General features: G+C 44.2%; 1 protein-coding gene across 1 annotated transcript in view; it reads left to right on the forward strand.

Moving 5' to 3' along the window:
- Window positions 1–25,493, forward strand: part of LOC137341204 (phosphoinositide 3-kinase regulatory subunit 6-like) — a 109,146-nt gene that overhangs the window by 30,748 nt on the left and 52,905 nt on the right. The window contains exons 2-8 of the mRNA XM_068004245.1: window positions 2,387–2,553; window positions 3,188–3,271; window positions 5,607–5,714; window positions 9,096–9,187; window positions 15,151–15,216; window positions 17,463–17,595; window positions 19,427–19,496. Of these exons, the coding sequence (XP_067860346.1) occupies window positions 2,541–2,553; window positions 3,188–3,271; window positions 5,607–5,714; window positions 9,096–9,187; window positions 15,151–15,216; window positions 17,463–17,595; window positions 19,427–19,496 (566 nt within the window). The 5' untranslated portion in view covers window positions 2,387–2,540. The remainder of the gene's footprint in view (window positions 1–2,386; window positions 2,554–3,187; window positions 3,272–5,606; window positions 5,715–9,095; window positions 9,188–15,150; window positions 15,217–17,462; window positions 17,596–19,426; window positions 19,497–25,493) is intronic.

Consider the following 25,493-nt stretch of genomic DNA (forward strand, 5'->3'; position numbering starts at 1 on the left):
CAGTGCGTCTGTGACCTTCCTTATGCATACTGCGAGATATTGCACATGTCGCCAGCAGAGGCCTGAAATGCTCCTGAGTTGTAGAAATTCAGCATCACGGTGACCTTCACAGCCACAGGCAATGCTGTCCTCGCCCTGCTCTGAGGCTGCAGTTGTGGCCGCACCAGTTGGCAGATCTCGGTCACGGCTTCCTTGGTGAACCTCAGGCGTCAGATGCAATCCTCTTCGATCATGTTGGGGTAAGAGAATTGATCCCGGAAGGCCCTTATTGGATAGGGCCTCCTGCTCAGTGCCCTGCACCTCCTCGTTCTCTGTCTCCTCGCAGCTTGACCTTCTATGCGTGGTCTCTCTGCATGCTCCCAGTCGTGCTCAATGCCCAGCGGGAGCTCGAGCAGACCACCCATGGTTGGCAGGAATGTTGTTCAACCACGGTTGTAACTTTCCGACCCGTGGGGCAGTACCTGCCAAAGCACTCTCAAAAGTAGTCCAGGAACTCTCAGGAAGAATATTGAGCTTCAAAAAACACTTCCTACTCCTCCAGCAGCCAGAAGCAATAATCCAGCAACTAACCTGCAATTCCTGCATGGCTCCTTTAAATAGCGCTGGACGGGGGTGCTTCAAGCACTGTAAGACATGTTTAGATGGCCGGGGATAAGACAGTGCATTGTGTTCAGCGTTAAGATCCAAAATGGTGTCTGTCACTTTAAATCAGCGTTGCACACTGATTGCACGCATTTTCTCCCTACTTTACATGCTTTCAGTGTTCGATATTTGCGCCTGCGCTAATCCCATACCAAGATGGCGTGTGGTGCACGTCATGCAGGAAACGTGCGTGCGCATCTAAGACACCATCTTGGATGTCGGCGAGGCTGTGTAGCGCCCATTTAGTACCCTATATGTTCTTATTCACTCCAAAACTTGGTACAGCAAAGGATATCCAGGTACACCTTAATGCGTAGGAAGGAGCAAAACCAAAATTTGTTATGCCCAGAGTGATACCCTATGCACTTAAAACGCATCCTTTTAAAAGCTTAACTGGACCAGCCACATAAATACTGTGGCTACAAGAGCAGGTCAGAGGCTGGGTATTCTGCGGCAAGTGACTCACCTCCTGACTCCCCAAAGCCTTTCCACCATCTACAAGGCACAAGTCAGGAGTGTGATGGAATACTTTCCACTTGCCTGGATGAGTGCAGCTCCAACAACACTCAAGAAGCTCGACACCATCCAGGACAAAGCAGCCCGCTTGATTGGCACCCCATTCACCACCCTAAACATTCACTCTCTTCACCACTGGCGCACTGCAGCTGCAGTTGTACCATCTACAGGATGCACTGCAGCAACTCACCAAGGCTTCTTCGACAGCACCTCCCAAACCTGCAACCTGTACCACCTAGAAGGACAAGGGCAGCAGGCACATGGGAACAACACATCCTGACTTGGAAATATATCGCCGTTCCTTCATTGTCACTGGGTCAAAATCCTGGAACTCTCTACTTAACAGCACTGTGGGAGAACCTTCACCACACGGACTGCAGTGGTTCAAGAAGGCGGCTCAGCACCACCTTCTCAAGGGCAATTAGGGATGGGCAATAAATGCTGGCCTTGCCAGTGACACCCACATCCCATGAACGAATTAGAAAAATGGCTTCATGATATGCTTTGCAGACACTTAATGAGGGGGGCAGTAGGTTAAAAAGGAGGGCAAGAGAGCCACCTCATGAACCCTTGGATGATGCCCACCCCCCTACTTTCACATCTCTAACATCCTTGATGGACTCCCACTCCAGGATTTCCAGTGAGAAAATAGTCATTCCTGATGTCACAGTAGTTTAATTATTGTAAAATTCAAGTTTATTTCAATCTCTCAGTGCATGAAGTGAAAACAAACAAAACTGGTTGGCCCAGAGGGACAGGAGTTTCTATTGAACCTGCTGCTTGTCTAGAAACATTTCTTTGCAATGTCTAATGTTTCTCCAGAGCTGCAGGTAGTATCATCGTTGCATAGTGAACTTATTTCTTGATACACCTCCGTACAAACCACATGTGTTACCTGTTGTTTCCACTTCCCCACCTCCAGCTTCCTGTGCAGTATGTTGAAGACTACTGTTGTGCCCATATAGTAGATTCTATCCTAGCTAAGATATTTCACTGTGAAAACTTGATGATTTTAGCCACAACAAAAGGTAAGTGGTTGTGTGCTTTTTATGATTTTGTATGTATGTGTTTTAAAGAAAAAAAACAGTCCACTGTTGCAAGGAACCATTCACATAAAAAAATGGCATTGACTGCTGAACCTAAACATGTGGGGTTAACAGCTGGAGCTTCTTTGGAACAGTTTAAAAACACTCTGATGCTATAAAGATGTACCTTTTTTATTTTACAGGCTGTAAATAGTGACACAAAGAAACAAACTGTAGATGTCGTCAGGATGCACAATCACAATCAATAGAATAACCAGGAAACCAAGCATTTGTCCCAAGCAGTCTCTTATATGTTGCCATTCGATCCCATAGAAGACACTAAACAGCACTTTTACAATGGAGCCAACAGGTTTGTTTGAATGAAGTCATGTTGAAACTTCCCACATTGTTTCTGGCACTTTGTGTCCATAGAAACAAATTTGTTTATTCTCGGAAGTGTGATTCATTGTTTTAATTTTAACCATATGGTCAGTCTCCTCAAATTCTATGAATTTCTTTCATAGTAGTGGAAGCCCAAGTTCCCTGACTGTCTCAATTTGAAGACGCTGATAAAATTGGGACCCTGACAATTGATTATTGACTCCTAGCTGGGTGAAAGATAACAAAGATGGGATATATCGGAGTATGAGGGGTGTGGGTTATATCAGAATGTTACTATGAGGGATCTGGGGTTTATTAAGGGAAATATTACTGTAAGGAATGTGGGTTATCTCAGAGAGTATTACTGTGAGGAGTGTGGGATTTATCAGATGAGTGTTACTGTGAAGGGTGTGGGCTATATTTTTGAGAGAGGCATATCAAGAGCTTTGAAGGTTAAAGAAAGATTAACAGTACTGCTTGATTTTTTTTCAGGGGAGGGAGGGGAAGGAAATCAGTGTCCCTAAAGTAGAGGATCAACGGGTGGAGTAGGGGTGAATGATATTTTCCTACCCTGACTTTCTTTATGTTCTGAAATTATTTTTCACTGACGTTGTTTGTTGCAGTGAGGGATCCATTAAACGAGACTGCAGCGGAGTGGGAGAAAAAGGATGCAGGAGATACAATGGTGTTGCAGGAGTACTACACAAGTAAGTGACATGAGTACATAAATTCTTACAAACATTCTCACTGCCTTTACAGAACAAAGGGATAAAGATGCGATTCAACATACAAATATCTCCCCGAGGGAGAGGGACTGAGACCTCAGTCAGAGTACAGATGATTCCCTGAAGATGGGGGGACAGAGAGACACCAATCAGTATACAGATATGAAGGGATGGACCATTGTAATTAGAAGCAGACTGTTTCCAGTGATTGAAAGGTTTAGAACAAGAGAACATAAATATATTAAATGGATACGATTTGGAACAGAGAGCTGGAGAAACCTTTTTTACTCAGAGGGCTGTAAGGCTGTGGAATGCACAACCAGAGTTAGTGATTGAAACAGAGATCATGGGCATTGATTTTAGCTCGGAGCGGGGAAACCAGCGTATGCCTAGATATTCGCGTGGGGAACCCGGAAGTCAAATGAGTGCGTTGCATTCTGCGATCTCATTTGCAGGTAAGTATTAGTGCTTCTGGGTTTCCCCTGCGCCAGATTGGCATCGGCGGGGCTCCCCCATCAGGGTGAGGGGTGGGGGGGGTGTTGGCCGATCGCGGGGGTCCGATCACGTCAGGAGAGCTTGTTGAGCCTGGATGAAGCACTCCTGCTCATCCTGGCCCACAAGTGGTGCAATAAAGGCACTCACCTCATGGATCCGGCCTTCCTCACCTTCTTTCACCTGACATGAATCAGAAGCAATGGGAAATCTGAACAGGTACGGTTAAATTCGTTTTACATTTCTAAAACACAAAAAATGAAGTGCCTCAACTATCGCAATGAGGTACATTGTCCCTTTAAGTATTGGCCCATCGGCGTTAAGTGGGGATGGGACTTCCTGGTTTCTGCTGGGCGCACGCATCCTAATGCGCCTGGGTTAAACCTAGAAGTGGGCGCGTTGGAGCCGGGACACGGTCTCACTGAAGCATTCAACTACTTTTTACTCCACCCACCCCCAGCCCACCTGTTCTTGGGGGTTAAAATTACCCCCCATGTCAGCATTTAAGAAAGAGGTGGTTGGAGGAAAGAGGAATAAAGGTATATAGGAACAGGGCGAGCACATAGGATTAGGACTATTGTTTGTGTGGAGGGTGAACACCAGCAAAAACTGGTTGGGTCAAATGGGCTGTTTCCATGTTGTAGTTCAATGTAAAAACACACCCTATCTCTAAATCATCTGGATTATCGATGCCTTTCACTTCACAGACTTGATTATTGGCCAGTTATCTTGTACAAATTGTGAATCCTTTCATCTGGTATCGCAAACTGCCCTCATTGAGAAGCTGCTTACCTGGTGAGCTGCTAAACTGGATTTCCTAGGTTATGATGAAAAAGGAGTTCTCGATCTTATTGTCTGTACCTACCTAGGATGTTGGAGATGCAAGCTTAGACTTGCCCTGATTCATATTTTCATTGAAGGGGAGGAAAACTCTGAAATTGGTTGAAATTTATCTCCATTCTACATACAAAAAGAATAGACTCATCATTATTTTATTTCACACTTATAAGAACATCAATTTGATTGCCCATTTAATGACTCTTCAGATGAGTCTCCTTTTCTATGCCACTCTGGTGACGTCGATGATGGGGAGTGCTCCAGCGTGGCTCCTCGTAAACAGTGGAGTCTATGACTTCAGACCAGCCTGAGAGCCATTCCATGGACCCTGGAAAACTGCAAGATTGATGATGTGAAATATTAAAGTGAAAAAAGAGGTGGAACTGTGAATTACACCATTGCTCTCACATCCACATTACAATTTCTGAAGGATACACTAATTTACTTTGTTTCCCCTGAATTTTCTTTTCTTTATATGATGCACTGTGTAGAGCAGTATGAATATACCAAGAAGCATTTAGAAACTGAAACTATTTCCTTACTTTATTTTTACTTGTGTTCATATTGAATTTTGCTCTTAAATCTTGAGTTATTCTGTATATTTTTAATGTGCTGCTCTTCACTCCTGCTGCCAATCTGTCTCTTTTCTGCTTTGCTTTTGGTTTCTGTGTTTCTCTTCTGTTCTTCCTCTTATTCTTTCTCTTGTTCCTCCTTCATTTTCTTTCTTTTCTCTCCATTTTTCTTTGCCTCTCTTACTTTCCCCTCGTATTCTTTAACTTTTTGTTTAATGACCCTCTGCTGCTCCAGATCCCTGATGAGCAGAGTGCAAATGTTGCAATAAATTGGCCTATGGGAAGATATTCTCTGACACTTTCCTCTGGCCATCTTGCCCATTTCCGTGGGGACCAGAGATCCCATAATTGTTCCGAGAGTCAGTGTTGGTGATATGTCTCAGTGAAATGTGTTTTGTTGTGTTTCATTTGATCAGCAGGAAGCCCTGGTGCAGCAGCAAATGCTGAGGCTGACATCCAGCGCAGTGTGCAAGCCATTATACGGGAACTGGACCAAGAACAGCCAGCATTCCGATGCAGTCGAGGTAGGGGATCTGTGGTATCAGAGGCAAGATCTGCAAGGTTACAGGTTAAATTAATGGTTAACTGTTGCATAGATCAAAGCTCACACAAGGCTGGTTGAAACATTAATCAGCCTATAGAAAGTGTAACTAATTGCTATAATTGATACTTGGTTGACAGTCTTATGCTTGTGCCTTTTTTATTTAAGAATAATGGGGAAGAAATTGGATAAGGGCCGTTTTTGGGCACAGGTAGCATGATGCGCTATTACCCCAGACCCAGTGACCCCTGCGCAGGCAGGACGCAAGCTTCGGCCGGCCCAAGGACTCACCTGCAATCAGCGTTCCATTCCGGGCCTTGCACGTGGAATCAATGCAATTTGCACTTTCCACCACTAGGGGGAGCTAAATCTCTTAAAGGGAGGATGTTTCTTAGAAATCTCTTAAAGGTAGCTGGTACCTGTTACTTGCTGAAAATAACAGTCTACTGTCTGTACGGAGTCTGAACAGCGATCAGATATCGCACACGTAAAACACAGATGCAGGTCCCGTCCCTATGTTTACACACTGATGAGTTATGTTAAAACATTGAATAAAGTTTGCGCACTACTCAATCCCACATCCTCCAATCTGCATGCCATCCCTCACCAATCTGCCGATCTAAGTTGGTACAAGGCCTGTGAGAGTGCGTGTACCAAGGTTCTCTGCTGATGCACTAGAGGCCTTGGTGCAAGAGGTGGACAGAAGGAGGGACATCCTATATCGACGGGGGAGGGGGGGTGGGGGGGCAAGAGGCCCTCCAGACATATATCCAAAAGGCAGTGGGAGGCAGCAGGGGGCGAAGTCAATGCCAGGCGCGCAACATCATGAACATGGATGCAGTGCAGGAAGAAGTTCAGTGCTTTGACGTGAGTGGTCAAGGTGAGTGAGGTCAACTGTCAAGTGGCGTCTCATACCAACTGCACCACGCATTACACCCCCCATCTCCCACATACCAATAAACTCACTCTTTCCATCAATACCTCAGCCAGATGCTTCCTCTCACTCTTACACATTCCCACTGTTTCAAGCCACCCACCCACAACTCACAGGCCACACGCACTGGCAGCTATTTAACCATGCCAGGCACATCACCCAGACACACGAGCCGCTTTCTTGCAGGAGAAGGTGGCATATATCAGGAGGCAGCAAGTGGCAGTGGCATTTAGCCCCTCCAGCCTGATACACCATTCAATGAGATCATTGTGGACCTGTGACCGAACTCCATATACCCACCTTAGCCCCATATCCCTTAATACCCTTGGTACACAGAAATCTATCAATCTCAGATTTAACATTCACAAGTGAGCTAGCATCAATTGGCTTCTGCAGAAGAGCGTTCCAAACGTCTTCCATCCTTTGCTTGTAGAAGCATTTCCTAACTTCACTCCTGTTTGTCCTGGCTCTAAATGTTAGGCTATGTCCCTGCGTCCTAGTATTGAAGTCTAGCAGACCTCCAAAAACAGTTACAAATGTCTCAGCAGCCAGAAGCAATAATCCACTCACTAACCTGTAAATCCTGCATGGTCCCTTTAAATAGCACTGGTGAGGGGTCTTCCAGACATGTTCAGATGGTAGGGGTTAAGACTGTGCATTGAGTTGTGCGTTAAGTCCCAAAATGGTGTGTCTCGCTTTAAATTAGCATTGTACACTGATTGAAGCCACTTTCTCCCTGCTTTACATGATTCCAGCTTTCGTTATCTGCACCTGCGCTAACTCCTAAACCAAGATGGCATCTGGCGCACGTTACACTGGAAACGTGCGTGCGCATCCAAGACGCCATCTTGGATGTCAGAGAGGCTGTGTAGCGCCAAAGCAACGGGCGCTACACAGCCCACTTTAGAGCCCAATAGGTTTAATATATAATTAAAATCATAGTTCTATCTGCAGACTTATTTTACCAAACCCCTTAAATATCCTTTAAACCCATAGTGTAACTGATTTGCAAATCATGGAATACTAGTCACACATGAAGTAATGGAATGGATGGAATTCACACAACTGAAATTGGGACATTTCTAAAAACTATTTTAAACTCCTGTAAAAATAGAAATACTGAAATAATAGTCACTGATTACCTATATTAAGGTACCTACGCATTCACCAATCCCTCTCAGCAGCCTTGATCTTCCAATTTTGATAAAGGCACTTTTGGAATACTGTGTGTAATTTTAAATGGCCAACCTTTAAAAAGGACAAGGACCATTGGAAAGATTCTGAGCAGAGCGACGGTGATGATTCTGAGGCTTAAGGTCCAAAATTTGTTTACATTGGAGAAAAGAAAATTGGAGGGTGTGGTGGGGGTGGAGACATTATGCAGGTCATCAAAATGATGACACTCAGATAATGCAGGTATAATCAGGTTATTTAACTTGTACCGTGAGCAAACTAAAATGACAGTACAGAAGTGATAAACCTCATGTAAGACTGCAGATTGGAAGATTTTTTTACAAACCCTACAGCATCTTAATGCGATTGAAGGTTTATAAAGATAGGTATAGACAGAGCTGATACTATATGGGACACGATGGTTCCTCTGCTGCTGGAATCATTGGGTACTTTCCGCAGACGACATAACTGGTCAACGCGCTGTAAATCTTAATCCTTATTGTTGAATTCTATAATTGAGTTACAACTATTTAAACAGTATAAATAAACCCGACTATTTTCAAAGCCAAAAGAATTACGGGGATGGAATTTCCTGTGTATTTGCACTCAGTGACACGTGGAATTGGGGCATAAGGCAAATGCTCGGCATAAAAGATTGAGGAAACTTGGGTGCAAATGTTTAAGCACGTAATTACACTACACCCAAATTTCCTCACTCTCTTATGTCCATCTATCGATCCTTGCCCCCAAATGCATCTCATCTCATTATATTGGCTCTGCCCCAAGCTAATGAGCTGTGCACACGAATGTCCTGCAATTACACTGGTTCAAAATGTGCGTAAAATTAAGCCCAGAATTTTAGGCGCAGCAGGAAACAATGTCATTTTTCTGGTGTTTTATTTAGTGATTTCTGGTTTTATCCTCACTGAGACCTGCACTGTATTTCCTGTTTCTTTGAATGCATTTTATGGTATCAGTATAAGTCACATTAAAAATTGAAATGCTTCCACAATTGAATGCTCTTAAACATGCTGTGCCTGATGTTCATGAATGATAGACGCATGGCTTGAAACTTCAATTTTCATATTTAAAAAAGGAATATATGGCCTGAGTTCCACACTTTCCTCGGGGCCCCGATTCTTTATGCTGATTTCTGTTTGATAACCGATCGAAAGTCAGCTGTACATTCTCGGGTACAAATACATTTATTTGAATTATTGTCAATAATAAAACCGTTGTGTTTGTTTTTCTCTACAGGAATGTTTAGATGGACGCTGCATAAGAAGACTGAACGAGACCCGTACAACAACATTTTTCTGGTTAAAATTCTTATTAGTGAACTGGAACTGGTGAGAAACTATTTTAAAGAAAACTTGCGATTTTCCAATTTTTTTTTTATTCGTTCATGGGATGTGGGCATCGCTGGCGAGGCCGGAATTTATTGCCCATCCCTAATTGCCCTTGAGAAGGTGGTGGTGAGCCGCCGCCTTGAACCGCTGCAGTCCGTGTGGTGACGGTTCTCCCACATTGCTGTTAGGAAGGGAGTTCTAGGATTTTGACCCAGCGACTATGAAGGAACGGCGATATATTTCCAAGTCGGGATGGTGTGTGACTTGGAGGGGAACGTGCAGGTGGTGTTGTTCCCATGTGCCTGCTGCTCTTGTCCTTCCAGGTGGTAGAGGTCGCGGGTTTGGGAGGAGCTGTCGAAGAAGCCTTGGTGAGTTGCTGCAGTGCATCCAGTGGATGGTACACACTGCAGCCACTGTGCGCCGGTGGTGAAGGGAGTGAATGTTTAGAGTGATGGATGGGGTGCCAATCAAGCGGGCTGCATTATCTTGGATGTTGTTGAGCTTCTTGAGTGTTGTTGGAGCTGCACTCATCCAAGCAAGTGGAGAGTATTCCATCACACTCCTGACTTGTGCCTTGTAGATGGTGGAAAGGCTTTGGGGAGTCAGGAGGTGAGTCACTCGCCGCAGAATACCCAGCCTCTGACCTGCTCTCGTAGCCACAGTTATTTACATGGTTGGTCCAGTTAAGTTTCTGGTCAATGGTGACCCCCAGGATGTTGATGGTAGGGGATTCGGCGATGGTAATGCCGTTGAATGTCAAGGGGAGGTGGTTAGACTCTCTGTTGTTGGAGATGGTCATTGCCTGGCACTTATCTGGCGCGAATGTTGCTTGCCACTTATGAGCCCAAGCCTGGATGTTGTCCAGGTCTTGCTGCATGCGGGCTCGGACTGCTTCATTATTTGAGGGGTTGCGAATGGAACTGAACACTGCAATCATCAGCGAACATCCCCATTTCTGACCTTATGATGGAGGGAAGGTCATTGATGAAGCAATGGTTATGAAGGACTGATAATGCCCTGGGTTCTGTGAGCACAGATCCTTCAACAGTCTTGCACAGCAGCAAGCTATGCCTGCAGTATCTCACAGATACCCTATCAATGCACAGTTGTTATTGAACTTGGCAACTGCATTTTGTAAAGAAGTTGAGTTGGAAGCTTTAATGGTTTAAAAAGTAGGGCCGTGTACCTTTATCCGACATCACTGTCATCTATACTGTTCCAGTACAGCTACAACACTGGCATCTACCCGACAATGTGGAAAATTGCCCAGGTATGTCCTGTCCACAAAAAGCAGGACAAATCCAATCCGGCCAATTACCGCCCCATCAGTCTACTCTCAATCATCAGCGAAGTGATGGAAGGTGTCGTCGACAGTGCTATCAAGCGGCACGTACTCAACAATAACCTGCTCACTGATGCTCAGTTTGGGTTCCGCCAGGACCACTCGGCTCCAGACCTCATTACAGCCTTGGTCCAAACATGGATAAAAGAGCTAAATTCCAGAGGTGAAGTGAGAGTGACTGCCCTTGACATTAAGGCAGCATTTGACCGAGTGTGGCACTAAGGAGCCCTAGTAAAATTGAAGTCAATGGGAATCAGGGGTAAAACTCTCCAGTGGCTGGAGTCATACCTAGCACAAAGGAAGATGGTAGTGGTTGTTGGAGGCAAATCATCTCAGCCCCAGGACATTGCTGCAGGAGTTCCTCAAGGCAGTGACCTAGGCCCAACCACCTTCAGCTGCTTCATCAATGACCTTCCCTCCATCATATGGTCAGAAATGGGGATGTTCGCTGATGATTGCACAGTGTTCAGTTCCATTCGCAACCCCTCAAATAATGAAGCAGTCCGAGCCCGCATGCAGCAAGACCTGGACAACATCCAGGCTTGTGCTGATAAGTGGCAAGTAACATTTGCGCCAGACAATTGCCAGGCAATAACCATTTCCAACAAGAGAGAGTCTAACCACAACCCCTTGACATTCAACGGCATTACCATCGCCATATCTCCCACCATCAACATCCTGGGGGTCACCATTGACCAGAAACTTAACTGGACCAGCCATAAAAATACTGTGGCTACAAGAGCAGGTCAGAGGCTGGGTATTCTGCAGCAAGTGACTCACCTCCTGACTCCCCAAAACCTTTCCACCATCTACAAGGCACAAGTCAGGAGTGTGATGGAATACTCTCCACTTGCTTGAATGAGTGCAGCTCCAACAACACTCAAGAAGCTCAACACCATCCAGGACAAAGCAGCCCGCTTGATTGGCACCCCATCCACCACCCTAAACATTCACTCCCTTCACCACCGGCGCACAGTGGCTGCAGTGTGTACCATCCACTGGATGCACTGCAGCAACTCACCAAGGCTTCTTTGACAGCACCTCCCAAACCCGCGACCTCTACCACCTACAAGGACAAGAGCAGCAGGCACATGGGAACAACACCACCTGCACGTTCCCCTCCAAGTCACACACCATCCTGACTTGGAAATATATCGCCGTTCCTTCATCGTCGCTGGGTCAAAATCCTGGAACTCCCTTCCTAACAGCACTGTGGGAGAACCTTCACCACACGGACTGCAGCGGTTCAAGAAGGCGGCTCACCACCACCTTCTCAAGGGCAATTAGGGATGGGCAATAAATTCCGGCCTCGCCAGCAACGCTCACATCCCATGAATTCAAATGTTCTTGTGCCGACCCACTTCAGAAATATCACTAGTTCGTCTGGAGTCTGTTCCCCAAGTCAGCAGGTGTGGAGAAAGTGCCCAGGATCATGGCTGATCCTGTCCACTCATAGCTGGTAATTATCTCCATACATTTGACTGCTGTTTGGGCATTGGATAAAGATAGTGGCTAAAAGAAAACAAAAAGTTTTTAATTAACCATAGAAGCATAGTGCACATGTGTCAAAACTTGAAGAGGATGTTGAAGGGTCAGTGGTGGCTATGTTAAGACATTAGCGGGAGGGGAGTTTTAACCCCCTCACGATGGGCGGAACAATGGCGGGGGGTTCACCCGACCTGACCCCAACCCGCCTCGAACGCGCCCACTTCCGTTTTTAACGAGGCAGGTTGGGGGGCGTGCAAGTAACCTGCTCTCAAGAGGCGGGTCAGTAATTTAAGTATGTTAATGAGGCTGCGTGCCTTACAATTTAGCAAACTCTTACATTTAACGGCTGCAGGCCAGGTTTTCCAGGCCTCAGGAAACCCGGCAGCTGAAGGGAGGCGAGAACAGCCGGATCCAGCAGGTAAGTGCTTTTGCAGCACTGCTTGTGGGCCAGGAGGAGCAGGGGTTTCTCTCCCGGCTCTCAAGCTAACCTGCTTCCCTCTCCACTTCAACCCCCCCCGAGATCTCACTTCAGTCCCCCCGAGATCTCACTTCAGTCCCCCCGAGATCTCACTTCAGTCCCCCCGAGATCTCCCTTCAGTCCCCCCAAGATCTCCCTTCAGCCTCCCGGAGATCTCACTTCAACCCCTCCGAGATCTCACTTCAACCCCTCCGAGATCTCACTTCAGCCCCCTCCGAGATCTCGCTTCAACCCCCCCGAGATCTCCACTTCAACCCCCCCCCCGAGATCTCCACTTCAACCCTCCCCCCGAGATCTCCACTTCAACTCCCCCCCCCACCCCGAGATCTCCGCCTTCAACCCCCCCCCCGAGATCTCCGCCTTCAACCCCCCCGAGATCTCCGCCTTCAACCCCCCCGAGATCTCCACTTCAACCCCCCCCGAGATCTCCACTTCAACCCCCCCCCGAGATCTCCACTTCAACCCCCCCCCCGAGATCTCACTTCAGACCCCAGCAATCAACACTTCAGCCTCCCCGCCGTGATTCCCCCCCTCTACCCCTTCCGTGATCTTTCCTTCCCTACCTCCTCTCCTTTCCCCGGCTGCGGCCTTCTGGTGCAGGCCTTCCTGCCCAACATCCAGCCAGCCTCTCAATCAGGAGAAAAAAAAATTCAACTGAGACCCTGCTGATAAATTTAGCAGCACCTCTGCATTTCTGTGTTTCCCAGCTGCAACAACCCCCTCCATCCCCCCCTCCTCCACCAACCCCACTCCCTCCTGCCTCCCCGTAAATAATGGGGCCTAGTTCTAGTCGTCAGGGATGATATTACCAGGAACTTTAGACATGTTTAAAGAGGAGATGGTTCGGATACAGTCTCGGCACATTTCCACAAGGCAGAAAGGTAGGACAACTAAAGCCAGAGCTCCCTGGATGAAAAAAGAAATAGTGAGTAAGATGAAACGGAGGAAAGGGCGTATGACAGATGTCAGGTTGATAACACAAGTGAGAACCAGGCAGAATATAGAAAGTTCGGAGGGGAAGTGAAAAAGGAACTAAGAGGGGCAAAGATATATTATGAGAATTAGACTGGCGGCCAACATAAACGGCAATCCAAAAGTATTCTACAGGCATGTGGACAGTAAACAGGTAGTAAGAGGATGGGTGGGGCTGATTAGGGCCCATAAAGGAGATCTACTCATGGAGGCAGAGGGAATGGCCAAGGTACTAAATGAGAACTTTGCATCTGTCTTTACCAAGGAAGAAGATGCTGCCAGAGTCTCAGTAAAGGAAGATATAGTTGAGATACTGGATGGGCTAAAAATTAATAAAGAGGAGGTACTAGAAAGGCTGGCTGTACTTAGTAGATAAGTCACCCGGTCTGGATGGGATGCATCCTAGGTTGCTGAGGGAAGTAAGGGGGGTGGTGCCAGAGGACTGGAGAATTGCAAATGTTACACCCTTGTTCAAAAAAGGGTGTAAGGATAAACCCAGCAACTATAGGCCAGTCAGTTTAACCTCAGTGGTGGGGAAACTTTAGGAGTGAAGCCTGCTTGCCAGTATAATTATCTAAACTCTGAGTCAGACCATTGCCTGAGGTAAGATTTGGTCAATGTGGGTCTCAGTTGTGTTGCTGAATTTGTGAATTTTGGTCAGATTCAATAAAAACTAGTATGACAATCCAGTGTCTGTGTGCAACATCCAAAAGGGATTGAATTGCCAGTCTGGCTCACAGGCGATGTGCTGTGAGAAATGTCAAAATCATAGAGTGTGGAGTAAGAGATTTTCTTTTACTGGAGGGAAGATTTCCTCTCTGTTATTTGTAGCAAAATAATTTGTGCTCTCTTTTATTTATATATATATATATATATACACACACATATATAGTAAGAGTGAGAGAGGGACGATATGTAAGCCATGGGATGTTGAGAGCTCTGTATCCGAGATAAATAACACTTTAAGAAGTTATATAAAAGGCGGTATAGCTTTAAGAAATTGTTGACCTTTAACCAGTCTGTAAGAATAAATGAATAAAATAGAGAGAGAGAGAAATAAGAGGGAGAGATAAGAGAGAAAGTAATACTTACCACTGTTCTATTCATTGCTGCAAGTAAAGACCTCACGAGGGTGAATAAACCTCACTTATTTTAGGATCTAGTCTGCGTCTAATTGACCACTGGGTCCTGGGCCTGCATCAGCTTGTTACTATGTATATGTGTATGTGTATATATATGTATGTGTGTGTATGTGTGTACATATTTATGTATATATATATATATATATATTATATATGTGTGTGTGTGTAGGTAAATATATATGTTTATGATCTTACTACAAATAGTAAACAGAGGAAATCTCCCCACACCCCCCTCCCCTTCACATCCCTAAGTGCATTTTTGGAGTAGAATAAAGCTGAGTGTAACTAACCTGTGTGTGTACTTGACTAGCGAGAGCGGTAATGTTGATTCTATGTACTGAAAGTGTAAAAGTCTTCTATTCCCCAGTAAGGACATCCTTCCCTTTGAACTCCCCTCCCTCATAGATTTTAAAAAATAACTAATTAAAAACTCTAAAATTAATAAAATAGAAACTATTAGCTACATTTATTTTGTTAATGAACTGAATTTTTAAGAAGTATTAAATCTTGAATCACATAATGACTGGAATTTTTTAAACAGGCAAGGAAAGACAATAAGCACTACATTCTTCCTTTACTGAACACCTTAATGTACGCTATTATTCAGGTGGGTGCAGAATGAATGCTGGTGAGTATTTGCTTTGCAGCATAAGTGTGGTATAAATATATTTGACTGGCTATCATTTTTAAATTGTTATTTAGCATATAAGTTTAATATAAGCCTATTTTAAACATTGATGGCACCTCAATTCTCCTTCCTATAATATGTGAGCCAGATTTAACCCCTGCTGCTAGGAATTGGCTTTAGAAATGAAGGGCTAGTGCTGCCCAAAACACTGCTGCAACAGTTTATCACTAGACCACTACAAATGTCACAATTAGGAGTTTGTTTATAGCTCATTAAGACTTCAAAATGATTTTTTGAGATGTGCATGGTGTATTTGTATGGCTTTTATAAATGGTTTTCTTGACCAAATAAGAGTGCCTTTTAGACCCAGCACAGTGAGACATGATGTTGAAGGAGATTTGCTGCTATGGGAGGCCCCTAGGCAAGATGAGAGAGGGAGGGACAATGGAGGCGGAGTCATCACCATCCTTGTCTCATGTAACTTATTATAGTGGCTGAAGGAAGGGGTCTCAGCTGCAGGAAATCCTTGACCCAGTATATAAGAAAACAAGGGAGAAGTTAGTGAATGACATCAAAAGGAGTGTCTTCTGGATTTGCTTCCATGACAGAATAGGTCAGCATCTGCACCCCAATCTCAATGGATAAATCTTGAAAAGATTAAGCAATGCACCAGAAAGTAATTTGCCCTGTTACTATGTAGTTTAAAATTGTCAAACTTACTGACAAGTAATGTTATATTCTCCCTGTAATTGTAATCTTATCTTTTTAAGCTGAATAGCAAAAATACAAAGAGCCATGGTACATCAAAAGGATATTCGGGATTCTCCAATGTAATTTAGTCTGTTTAGGCAAGCAGAGATACAGTGCAGTTTTCACTACTTATGTTTACCTTTTGGTACGACATCCAAGGAAGTGAGAAAGAAATGCACAAAAAATTACTATTTATTTGGACACATGGATGTTTTCAAAAACTGTGCACCACTTTACCTGAGCAAGCAAGTTCTGTGTGCAGATTGTATTCTAATGAGGCCTTTGATATACTTGGAGCTGGAATCACTTTATAAAAGAGGAAATGGTGCAAATATAATTTGCACATTTAAAAACTCTATCATCTCAAAACCGTAAATGTATTGAATGGAGGGATGCTATCTCTTCTTTGTAGATGTAGAAGTACATTGCACTGGCAACAATCCCCCATAAAACTGCTGGCCTGACAAGAAAGTGTTCCTAACCTTGTAAAAATTGTGGGTGCTAATCTCCCATTGTTTTTCTTTGTTGAACCAAATTTGTTAGATTGATGTGGGCAGATTCTCAAACATCTGATCGAGTGGTTGAAAAGAGGAAAGTGCAAGTAATATTTGCAGTACTATCCTTGCAACTGCAAGCAAATTCGAATCACAACTTTCTTGTTTGTTTGTTTGCTTGCTTGCACTGAGGATGTCTGAAGAAAAGGTTTAATTAAAACATTGTACCATTATTCTTCCGGGAATTATTCTAATTTAAAACAATGTAATGTAGAAAAGAACTTGCATTTATATACCATCTTTCACATCCTCAAGATCACCCAAAATGCTTTACAGCCAATTAATTACTTTTAAAATGTCATCGCTGTTGTAATGTAGACAAACGTGGCAGCCAATTTGCCCGCAGCAATGTTCCACAAACAGCAATCAAATAATTGACCAGTTAATCTGTTCTTGGTAATGTTGGTTATGGGATAAATGTTGGCTGGGACACCAGGAGAATCCCCCTGCTCCTCTTTGAATAGTGCCACAGGATCAGCCTCAGTGACAGCTCATCTGAAAGACTGCTCCTCCGACAATGTAGTACTCCCCCAGGACTGCACTGAAATGTCAACCTAGATTATGTGTTCAAGTCCCTGGAGTTGGGCTTAAATTCACAGCCTTCTGACTTGGAGAGTGCAACAATGGACCAACTGACGTGTAATGCTTATCAGCTGAAGAGATAGTGATAGTAAACCTATTGCATCCATCGCAGTCCCACAAGTAACAATGGGTTGTGCTGAATGGGTGAGAATATTTTAAGTTTTGCATCTTGAATTTGTGTCTTCTGTGGCCGTAATTAACTGCCACCTGTTATGGTTGATGAGTTTGCCAAGTTACTACTCATCACATAATAAAAGTGGAATGGTGCTTAAATGTTCCCTAATTCACTCAGCATTGTTAAAAAATATTCCATTGGTCATAAACCACTTTCCTTTTCAGGCTGCATATATCCCTGATGATCTTCATGAAAAAGCATATAAATTTTGCAAAGGGCTGCTATCCTTTGCCAAGCCCTACTGCACCGTTGGACATGAATATGCGGTTATGTTAAAGGCTGAAAGAAAAGCACCAGGTATGTCGGTAAGCTGTAAGTAATGAATGATGGACATAAGTCTTTAAATAGAGCAGGTTGCAATAATTATAATTACTACCTTTTCAATTCATTGCTTTCCAATGGGTGTAGGTATAACCACTGGCTGGGGGTGGTGGGTGGATCCTCCCCTTATTTTTTTCAGAATAGAATATGTCCCCCTTTCCCCCTCATTCCAATTCCCAGAATTGCACTGGATGTCTTCTCAAACTCTTCAAACATCGTTGTACCTAAGCCTGTCGGTAAAAACAGCTTCCAGTAGTCTCTACCAAGCAGGTCTCTTTATGGTCGAGGTGGCTGTACAGTGACACACCAGGTGATGGAAGTTTAAAACCAAGTCAATCCTCTATGGCTGACCCAGTACTCTTGACACTTGAATGAGACAAATCCATAGTACTTCTGTAGCAGTATTTTATCAAGGTAAAAGTTAGTAAGCACCAGGATCTGACATGTATGATTAAAGTGATCACTCGCTCATAGGCATCTAGTTACAAGTGGTTCATGACCAATGAAAAGATGAGGGGTCTAGGTAATCTGCATACTGAGAAGGAAAAATGTTCACACATACTCAGTACAAAGAGTCAAAAGATTAGTAAACATGAATACCAGGATGTCTCACTTTTAGTGATGCAGGTATAGAGAATGATTTCTAAGTGAAAGGCAAAATATTGCTTTTAACAAATATAAATCAACTTTTATTTTCCCAGTTATACTAGTATTTTGAGGTGATTAATGAAGTAGTTAGCCCTCTTCTGCTCTGTGGTAAATTGGGCAGGACTTAATGAAATCCAAGTCCTGATCTATAGCCAGTACATTAAGTGATTTTACTGTAAAGTTATGCGTACCTCAGTAAATGTTGCCCAACTGTGACGAGCATGGCTGATGGGGCAAAGATCATCATGCTGAAATTGACTAACTGATTCTATAAGATAAAACCATGAAGGACAACCTCCTTAGCTCTGTAAATGTCTTTTACAAAGAGGAACATAGAAATTAAATTTAGCTTTCAGACAAGTTACTCTCTGCACATGGCAAAACCCTATAATGTTGTGTAGTCCTGACCACCAAGACTAAGTTGGTCTTCTTGATTCTGTTAATTCTGAGGAAGTGCAACTTGAAATGACCAGAACAGATGAAACCAAATTTGTGGCTGGGGGAACTGGTAGCAATAGGTAAGAGCAAATTAACAGTAGGATCTGATCACAATTTATCAGAAGAGTTGAAATAATTCTAAAAACATTGATGGATGGAGAAAAAAAGGCAAAAAAAAAAATCATGTTTATGCAAAAAGGGATTGGTTAACCAACTTCTGGTCAGCTCAGAGCATTGCAAGGCACGAAGAAACCCCTGGAATGGGAGAGGAAACAAAGGCTCTGCTCTGCTCTGGATAGTGAGATGTGCTTTTATGCTCTGGGGCAGGATAGCACCTTGGAGAGGCTGAGCTGCGGTGCAGTACAATATGTACCGTGTCCTTTCATATCATATACCTCATCTGTGCCTCCTAGCTATTGATAATTTTATTCTGTCAAATGTGTTTCTGTCATGAATGAATATGATGAAATGTTGGGCTCCTTAATGTTGGTATTTCTCAAAGTAAATACTTTATGATTGGGTGCATGTATGATTTTAAGGTTGTTTTAAACAATTATTCATTTCAATAAAAGATGTTTCAGAACTCATTGTCTGCCCTAGATAAAATATCACCAAACTGATATGGATAGGCACTGAGCTTGGATAAAATGGTTTTATGATAGATACAGATATGCAGCAGCAACTCTTAATTTTAAACTAATTAAAGCCCATTATTTTACAGGTGTATTGTACCAAAGGTTAGTTATTTCTGAACATGGGCTGAAAAATGACGCATTTCCACACTGCGAAAAGTAAGTATGATCAAATAGATAATAACTGAATAAAACTATTCATAGAATGAAAGGCAGTATTGTGGCATACCTCAGATGGGGCTGTATTTTTAGCTTTGTGGTCATTTATATGCAGGGGACAGATTCTATGGCCCCTACTGGGGAATAACGTCAACTGAGGGATGGAGACTCAGTGTGGAAGGATTATGAGGCCAAATATGTCATTTTTGAGAATGTGACTTCATTAATAGATAACCACAGAGGAAAACAGCTTTTCTCACATTTTTCATGTCGATGAGTTTCTAACATCCTAACCAGCAAAATGACATTGTACATTCACGGATCTTTTAAGTGTCTTGTAAAACAACAAATTACAACGTATAAAACCTGTGGACATTTAATATCTACCTGTGCTGATGCAAATCTCTATTGTAGTAAACACGCTGCTACCAAATGTATCAGCCTGTTGCGAGTTTTTTATTTCTTAATTTTAATCATGACATGGAGAAGAGTCAATAGGACACCAGCACTGGAGCTCATTATAAATCTTTTGGAGAGTTCATGTCGGGTGGATGTTTGATGCAGTTAAAGGGAGATAAAGTATTGTATTCATATATCTAAGATAAACTGAGAAGGAACATTCACAGGAGACATTTTGTTTTTCAAAGAAAAAGATTTTATTTTGAAGAACCAAAAGATGATGCGAGAGAAGCATATCACAAGGAAGGGACTGTGAAACAGACACTGAAATTAAGCAACATCACAAGAGGAGAGAAACAGAGGGAGCCGACCACTCATAAGAAACAGACACATGCTTCTATCAGAGTAAACAATTTTACAACACCAAGTTATAGTCCAGCAATTTTATTTTAAATTCACAAGCTTTCGGAGGCTACCTCCTTCCTCAGGTGGACGTCCACATCGTTCACCTGAGGAAGGAGGTAGCCTCCGAAAGCTTGTGAATTTAAAATAAAATTGCTGGACTATAACTTGGTGTTGTAAAATTGTTTACAATTGTCAACCCCAGTCCATCACCGGCATCTCCACATCATGTCTATCAGAGTAGTGATAGAACCATCAGGATCTTAAAGGGGTACTTTCACTGCCTTGATAGATCAGTAGGGGCTTTGCAATATGCCCCAGATCGAATATTCTGCATCGTTGTAGCTTGCCATATTCTGTGCACAACTTTGCCATTCAAAAAGATTTGGATGTGGAGATTCCTGGGGAGTTGGCCCTAACTGCTTTGGAGGCAGAACAACATGGAGTGGAGAATCACTCAGAGGATCCCTCAGTGACAGCTGCATCATGAAAGGTAGTTGGCTATGCCTGCGCTACAAAAGACTCACTGAGGTGGCCCTTCTTTCGTGGCAGCTTGGCCCTGGAAGGGAGCAGCTGCTGGCTGCATCGCTAGAGCTTCTGACTGGGCAGCCTCGTGTCACCTCCTATATGCCACTTTCAAGGTGCCTGAGAAGAAAGACTGGTTGCCTGCCATGTACTGTTGACCTGAGAAACTGCAGCTTTATGTAGGTCGCCTCCAGCCATTTCAATTTCTATTGGGCCCTGGACCCATGTCCCCACTGGTCAGCAGACTGGCTATTCTAACGGCAGCCATAAGATCCTAAAAGCCCAGAGTGATGGCAGTCTGCATGTCGGCTCCCAGTGTCGGAAAGTCAGTAAGAATGGTGATGTCTAATCTGTTCCTGACTGCCACCAGGAAGTAAACTATGACTTCCGCGGAGGCAGAGTTGCCGATTGGTCCTTGGCCACTTCTGAGGTGGGGAACTGTCGCTGATTCCAGTGTAGCTGCCACATGCTCCATTGATTCCTCCAATGAGGAAAAATCTTCCCTTATATTACCGCAAATAAGGGCTGTAGACTTCAGTCACACCTGTCAGTTGCTGCACATCCTTGGAGACTGACCTCAGAGGCTCAACGTAGGTGTGATGTTCCATGAACATCTTTTTTTTTCAGGTGTTTACACACGGGTTCTATGAATCCAAAGCCAAAAGCAGTCTTCTCTTTGGCCTATCCTCACCAACTCCCTATTCCTCCAGGTCCCTTGTGCTTTGTGAATCACCTGGTGCCACATTCTCACTTACACTATCCAGTTCCCCTGGGTGGAAGTGTCTGAGCTGGTGCATGGTTATGTAAAAGCAGGGGGTGACATCAAGGGGTTGAGGCAGAGGAACATGGAGTAGGATATTGCTCCAGGGACTCCTATGTGGCCTGGTCTTCCTAATCTTCTTCCTTTTTGTCAGTATAGTTGATGAGGAGGAAATTTCTGTCCTTCTCCTCCTTCATCATCTCCCACTTCATCATCATCTGCCCTCCGTTGCTCTGATGAATCTGTAGAAAAGGAGGGTATTAGCTCACAGGGATGCCATGGGGACTGCCTAGGTGTGCACCCACAAACTTGAAGTCTGCACCCTGTCTCACCAATCTTGCCATCTCTCACTGCTAGAGCAGTGTACCTTCCCAGAATCTCAGTGACCTGCTCCTCACAGGGGTGTCTGCTCTCTAATGTCTGAGATGCTGCCTCCGGAATCCTGCCTCTCATAAGCATTGTACACAAGTTTCTCCTGTAAGAAAATTGAGTGAACTAGGCGTTGGCTAACATTTGAGGGACATCTCCCAAGTAGCAGCAGACAACTGAAGTTATACATCTGGTGGTATCATCCTGTTAACGTGCAGGATGGGGTTTTAAGGTTCTGCATGCAAGTAATTGCTTTAAGGGGAATGACAACATATGTTTTAAAATCCTGAATTAGTGACAGCCCTTAACCACAGTGCAGTATGAAGGGTTATTTGTGCTTCTATTAATTTGATTGGGAATAGTGTGCTGATGCCCAAGAAAAGAAAGGGACAGCTTCTGCTGTGTTACCTTGCCTGGTCTCATCAGGTCATTGAAATTTTTCTGGCATTGATCTGCAGTCCTGGGGATGAGAGGTGGCAGTCATTACCATAGACATATCTCTCCACGTGGCATGCAAAACACTTCTTTGAGGCTCCTTATTATGGGCTGCCAGCAGTCTTTATGCTACATTTCATCCACGGTTACAGGTCAATCTCATTGAAATTCTCTGCTCTTTTTTTTTTCTCCCTGTGTGCAGTGCCCTGCTCCAACCTTTGGGTACCTCTGCCAGGTACTCCACTTGAAGACGTGCTTTAAAAGTGCCACAAAACTACACGTGAGCCCTCTATGACATCTACCTAACAGTGATCTCAGTCTTGCAATATGTTCAATAAGTACCTGCTACTCCCCCAGGCTGATGCTGCTATTTTCAATCCTTGTAAAGGCTTGCCATACAAATTTCCACCCCTCCCCCCAGCACAGTGCTACCGTGTTACACAGGGGTAAAGCGCTACTGAAGCACCAGTGCGTATTTAATTTACCTGACTGCACAACACCCGAATAAATGACCCCATGAATTTTCAGAGTCACGCTCTCCTGTGGGCATGAAGAACATAAGAACATAAGAAATAGGAGCAGGAGTAGGCCATCCGGTCCCTCGAGCCTGCTCCATCATTCAACAAGGTCATAGCTGATCTTCTACCTCAACACCATTTTCCTGCACCATCCCCATATCCCTTGATGCCTTTAATATCTAGAAATCTATCGATCTCTGTTTTGAATGTACTCAATGACTGAGCCTCCACAGCCCTCTGGGGTAGAGAATTCCAAAGATTCACCACCCTCTGAGTGAAGAAATTTCTCCTCATCTCAGTCCTAAATGGCCTACCCCTTATTCTGAGACTGTGACCCCTGGTTCTAGACTCCCCAGCCAGGGGAAACATCCTCTTTGCATCCACTCTGTCGAGCCCTGTAAGAATTTTGTATGTTTCAATGAGATCACCTCTCATTCTTCTAAACTGTAGAGAATACAGGCCTAATCTATTCAATCTCTCCTCATACGACAATCCCGCCATCTCAGGAATCAGTCTGGTGAACCTTCGTTGCACTCCCTCTATGGCAAGTATATCCTTTCTTAGGTAAGGAGACCAAAATTGTACACAATACTCCAGGTGCGGTCTCACCAAGGCCCTATATAATTGCAATAAGACACATTTACTCCCATACTCGAATCCTATTGTAATAAAGGCCGACATACCATTTGCCTTGCTAATTGCTTGCTGCACCTGCATGTTAGCTTTCAGTGACTCATGTAAAAGGACACCCGGGTCCCTTTGTACATCAACATTTCCCAATCTCTCACCATTTAAAAAATATTCTGCATTTCTGTTTTTCCTACCAAAGTGGATAACTTCACATTTTTCCACATTATATTCCATCTGCCATGTTCTTGCCCAATCACTTAGCCCGTCTATATCTCCTTGAAGCCTCCTTGCATCCTCCTCACAACTCACATTCCCACCTAGTTTTGTGTCATCAGCAAACTTGATAATATTACATTTGGTTCCCCCATCCAAATCATTGATACAGATTGTGAATAGCTGGGGCCCAAGCACTGATCCCTGCGGTATCCCACTAGTCACAGTCTGCCAACCTGAAAAAGGCCCATTTATTCCAACTCTCTGTTTTCTGCCTGTTAACCAATTCTCAATCCATGCCAGTATATTACCCCAATTCCATGTGCTCTAACTTTGTTCACCAACCTCCTGTGTGGGACCTTATTGAAAGCCTTCTGAAAATCCAAATACACTACATCCACTGGTTCCCCTTATCTATTTTACTAGTTACATCCTCAAAGAACTCCAATAGGTTTGTCAAACATGATTTCCCTTTCATAAATCCATGTTGACTCTGCGAAATCCTATTATTATTTTCTAAGTGTCCTGTTATCACATCCTTTATAATAGATTCTAGCATTTTCCCTACTACTGATGTCAGGCGAACAGGTCTGTAGTCCCCTATTTTTTCTCTCCCTCCTTTCTTAAATAGTGGGGTTACATTTGCCACCCTCCAATCTGCAGGAACCATTCCAGAATCTATAGAATTTTGGAAGATGACAACCAATGCATCCACTATCTCTATAGCCACCTCTTTCAAAATCCTGGGATGTAGATCATCAGATCCTTGGGATTTATCGACTTTCAGTCCCATTAATTTCTCTACTCCAATTTTTTTTACTAATACTAATTTCTTTCAGTTCCTCATTCTTGCCAGACCCTTGGTTCTCCAGTATTTCTGGGAGGTTTTTTGTGTCTTCTTCCATGAAGACAAACACAAAGGGGCCGATTTTCGGATGGCAGTGTTGGGGGCGGGAAGGCTCATAAAATGGCGGAAACCCGGAGCGGGTTCAGAGCCTGGATGCAACCCGCTGACTTCCAGGTTCCCCAGTGATGCTTTCGGGTGCGCGTGCACCTCCCGAACGTGGGACTCCCGCCAGCCTTAATTTACATGGTTAGGCAGATTGTTGAGGTACTTGAGAGACCTCATTGAGTGGACATTTTGGCAGGGGTGCAATTTTGAAGGACCCTCAGTGTGTTTCCCGTGCTGTGGGAAACACTCCCTGTTGTAGCAGATGTGTTTCAGCCAGCAGCCAGTAGGAGATGCAAAGGATTATTCGACAGGTGGGGTGAAAACCTCATTTATTGCAGCTGGGCACTCTGTCACTTCAGACAAAATTTTGGCTGCCGACCTTTGTCTTTTCATACAAAATTCTTAATTTATACTCAAAACTCTGCTGTTCAAACATATTTAACTACTTTGCGGACCCCCTCAAATTCACACCGTCAGGATGGGGGGCAACACAGCTGCATTCATCATTTCATCCGACAATGAGCAAAATCATCAGCCTCACCAGACACGCCGTCCACCTCAGACACGGGGAGCTCCACAACACAGTGCTGCGCCACAGGCACCTGCACAAGAGCACGGAGGGCAACAACAGAGAGAGCAACGTCGCAGGAGGCACTACCCTCGCAACAGGGTCTATAGACCGAGGCTCAGCTTCCTGGACCTCTCTGAGGATCAGTGCGTACGGAGGCTCAGAGTCAGTCGCCAGGTAGTCGCGGACATCTGCAGCCTCCTTCATGCCGAGCTGTTCCCGGCTG

The sequence above is a fragment of the Heptranchias perlo genome, chromosome 23 (genome assembly GCF_035084215.1).
Source record: "Heptranchias perlo isolate sHepPer1 chromosome 23, sHepPer1.hap1, whole genome shotgun sequence".
Taxonomy (NCBI): domain Eukaryota; kingdom Metazoa; phylum Chordata; class Chondrichthyes; order Hexanchiformes; family Hexanchidae; genus Heptranchias; species Heptranchias perlo.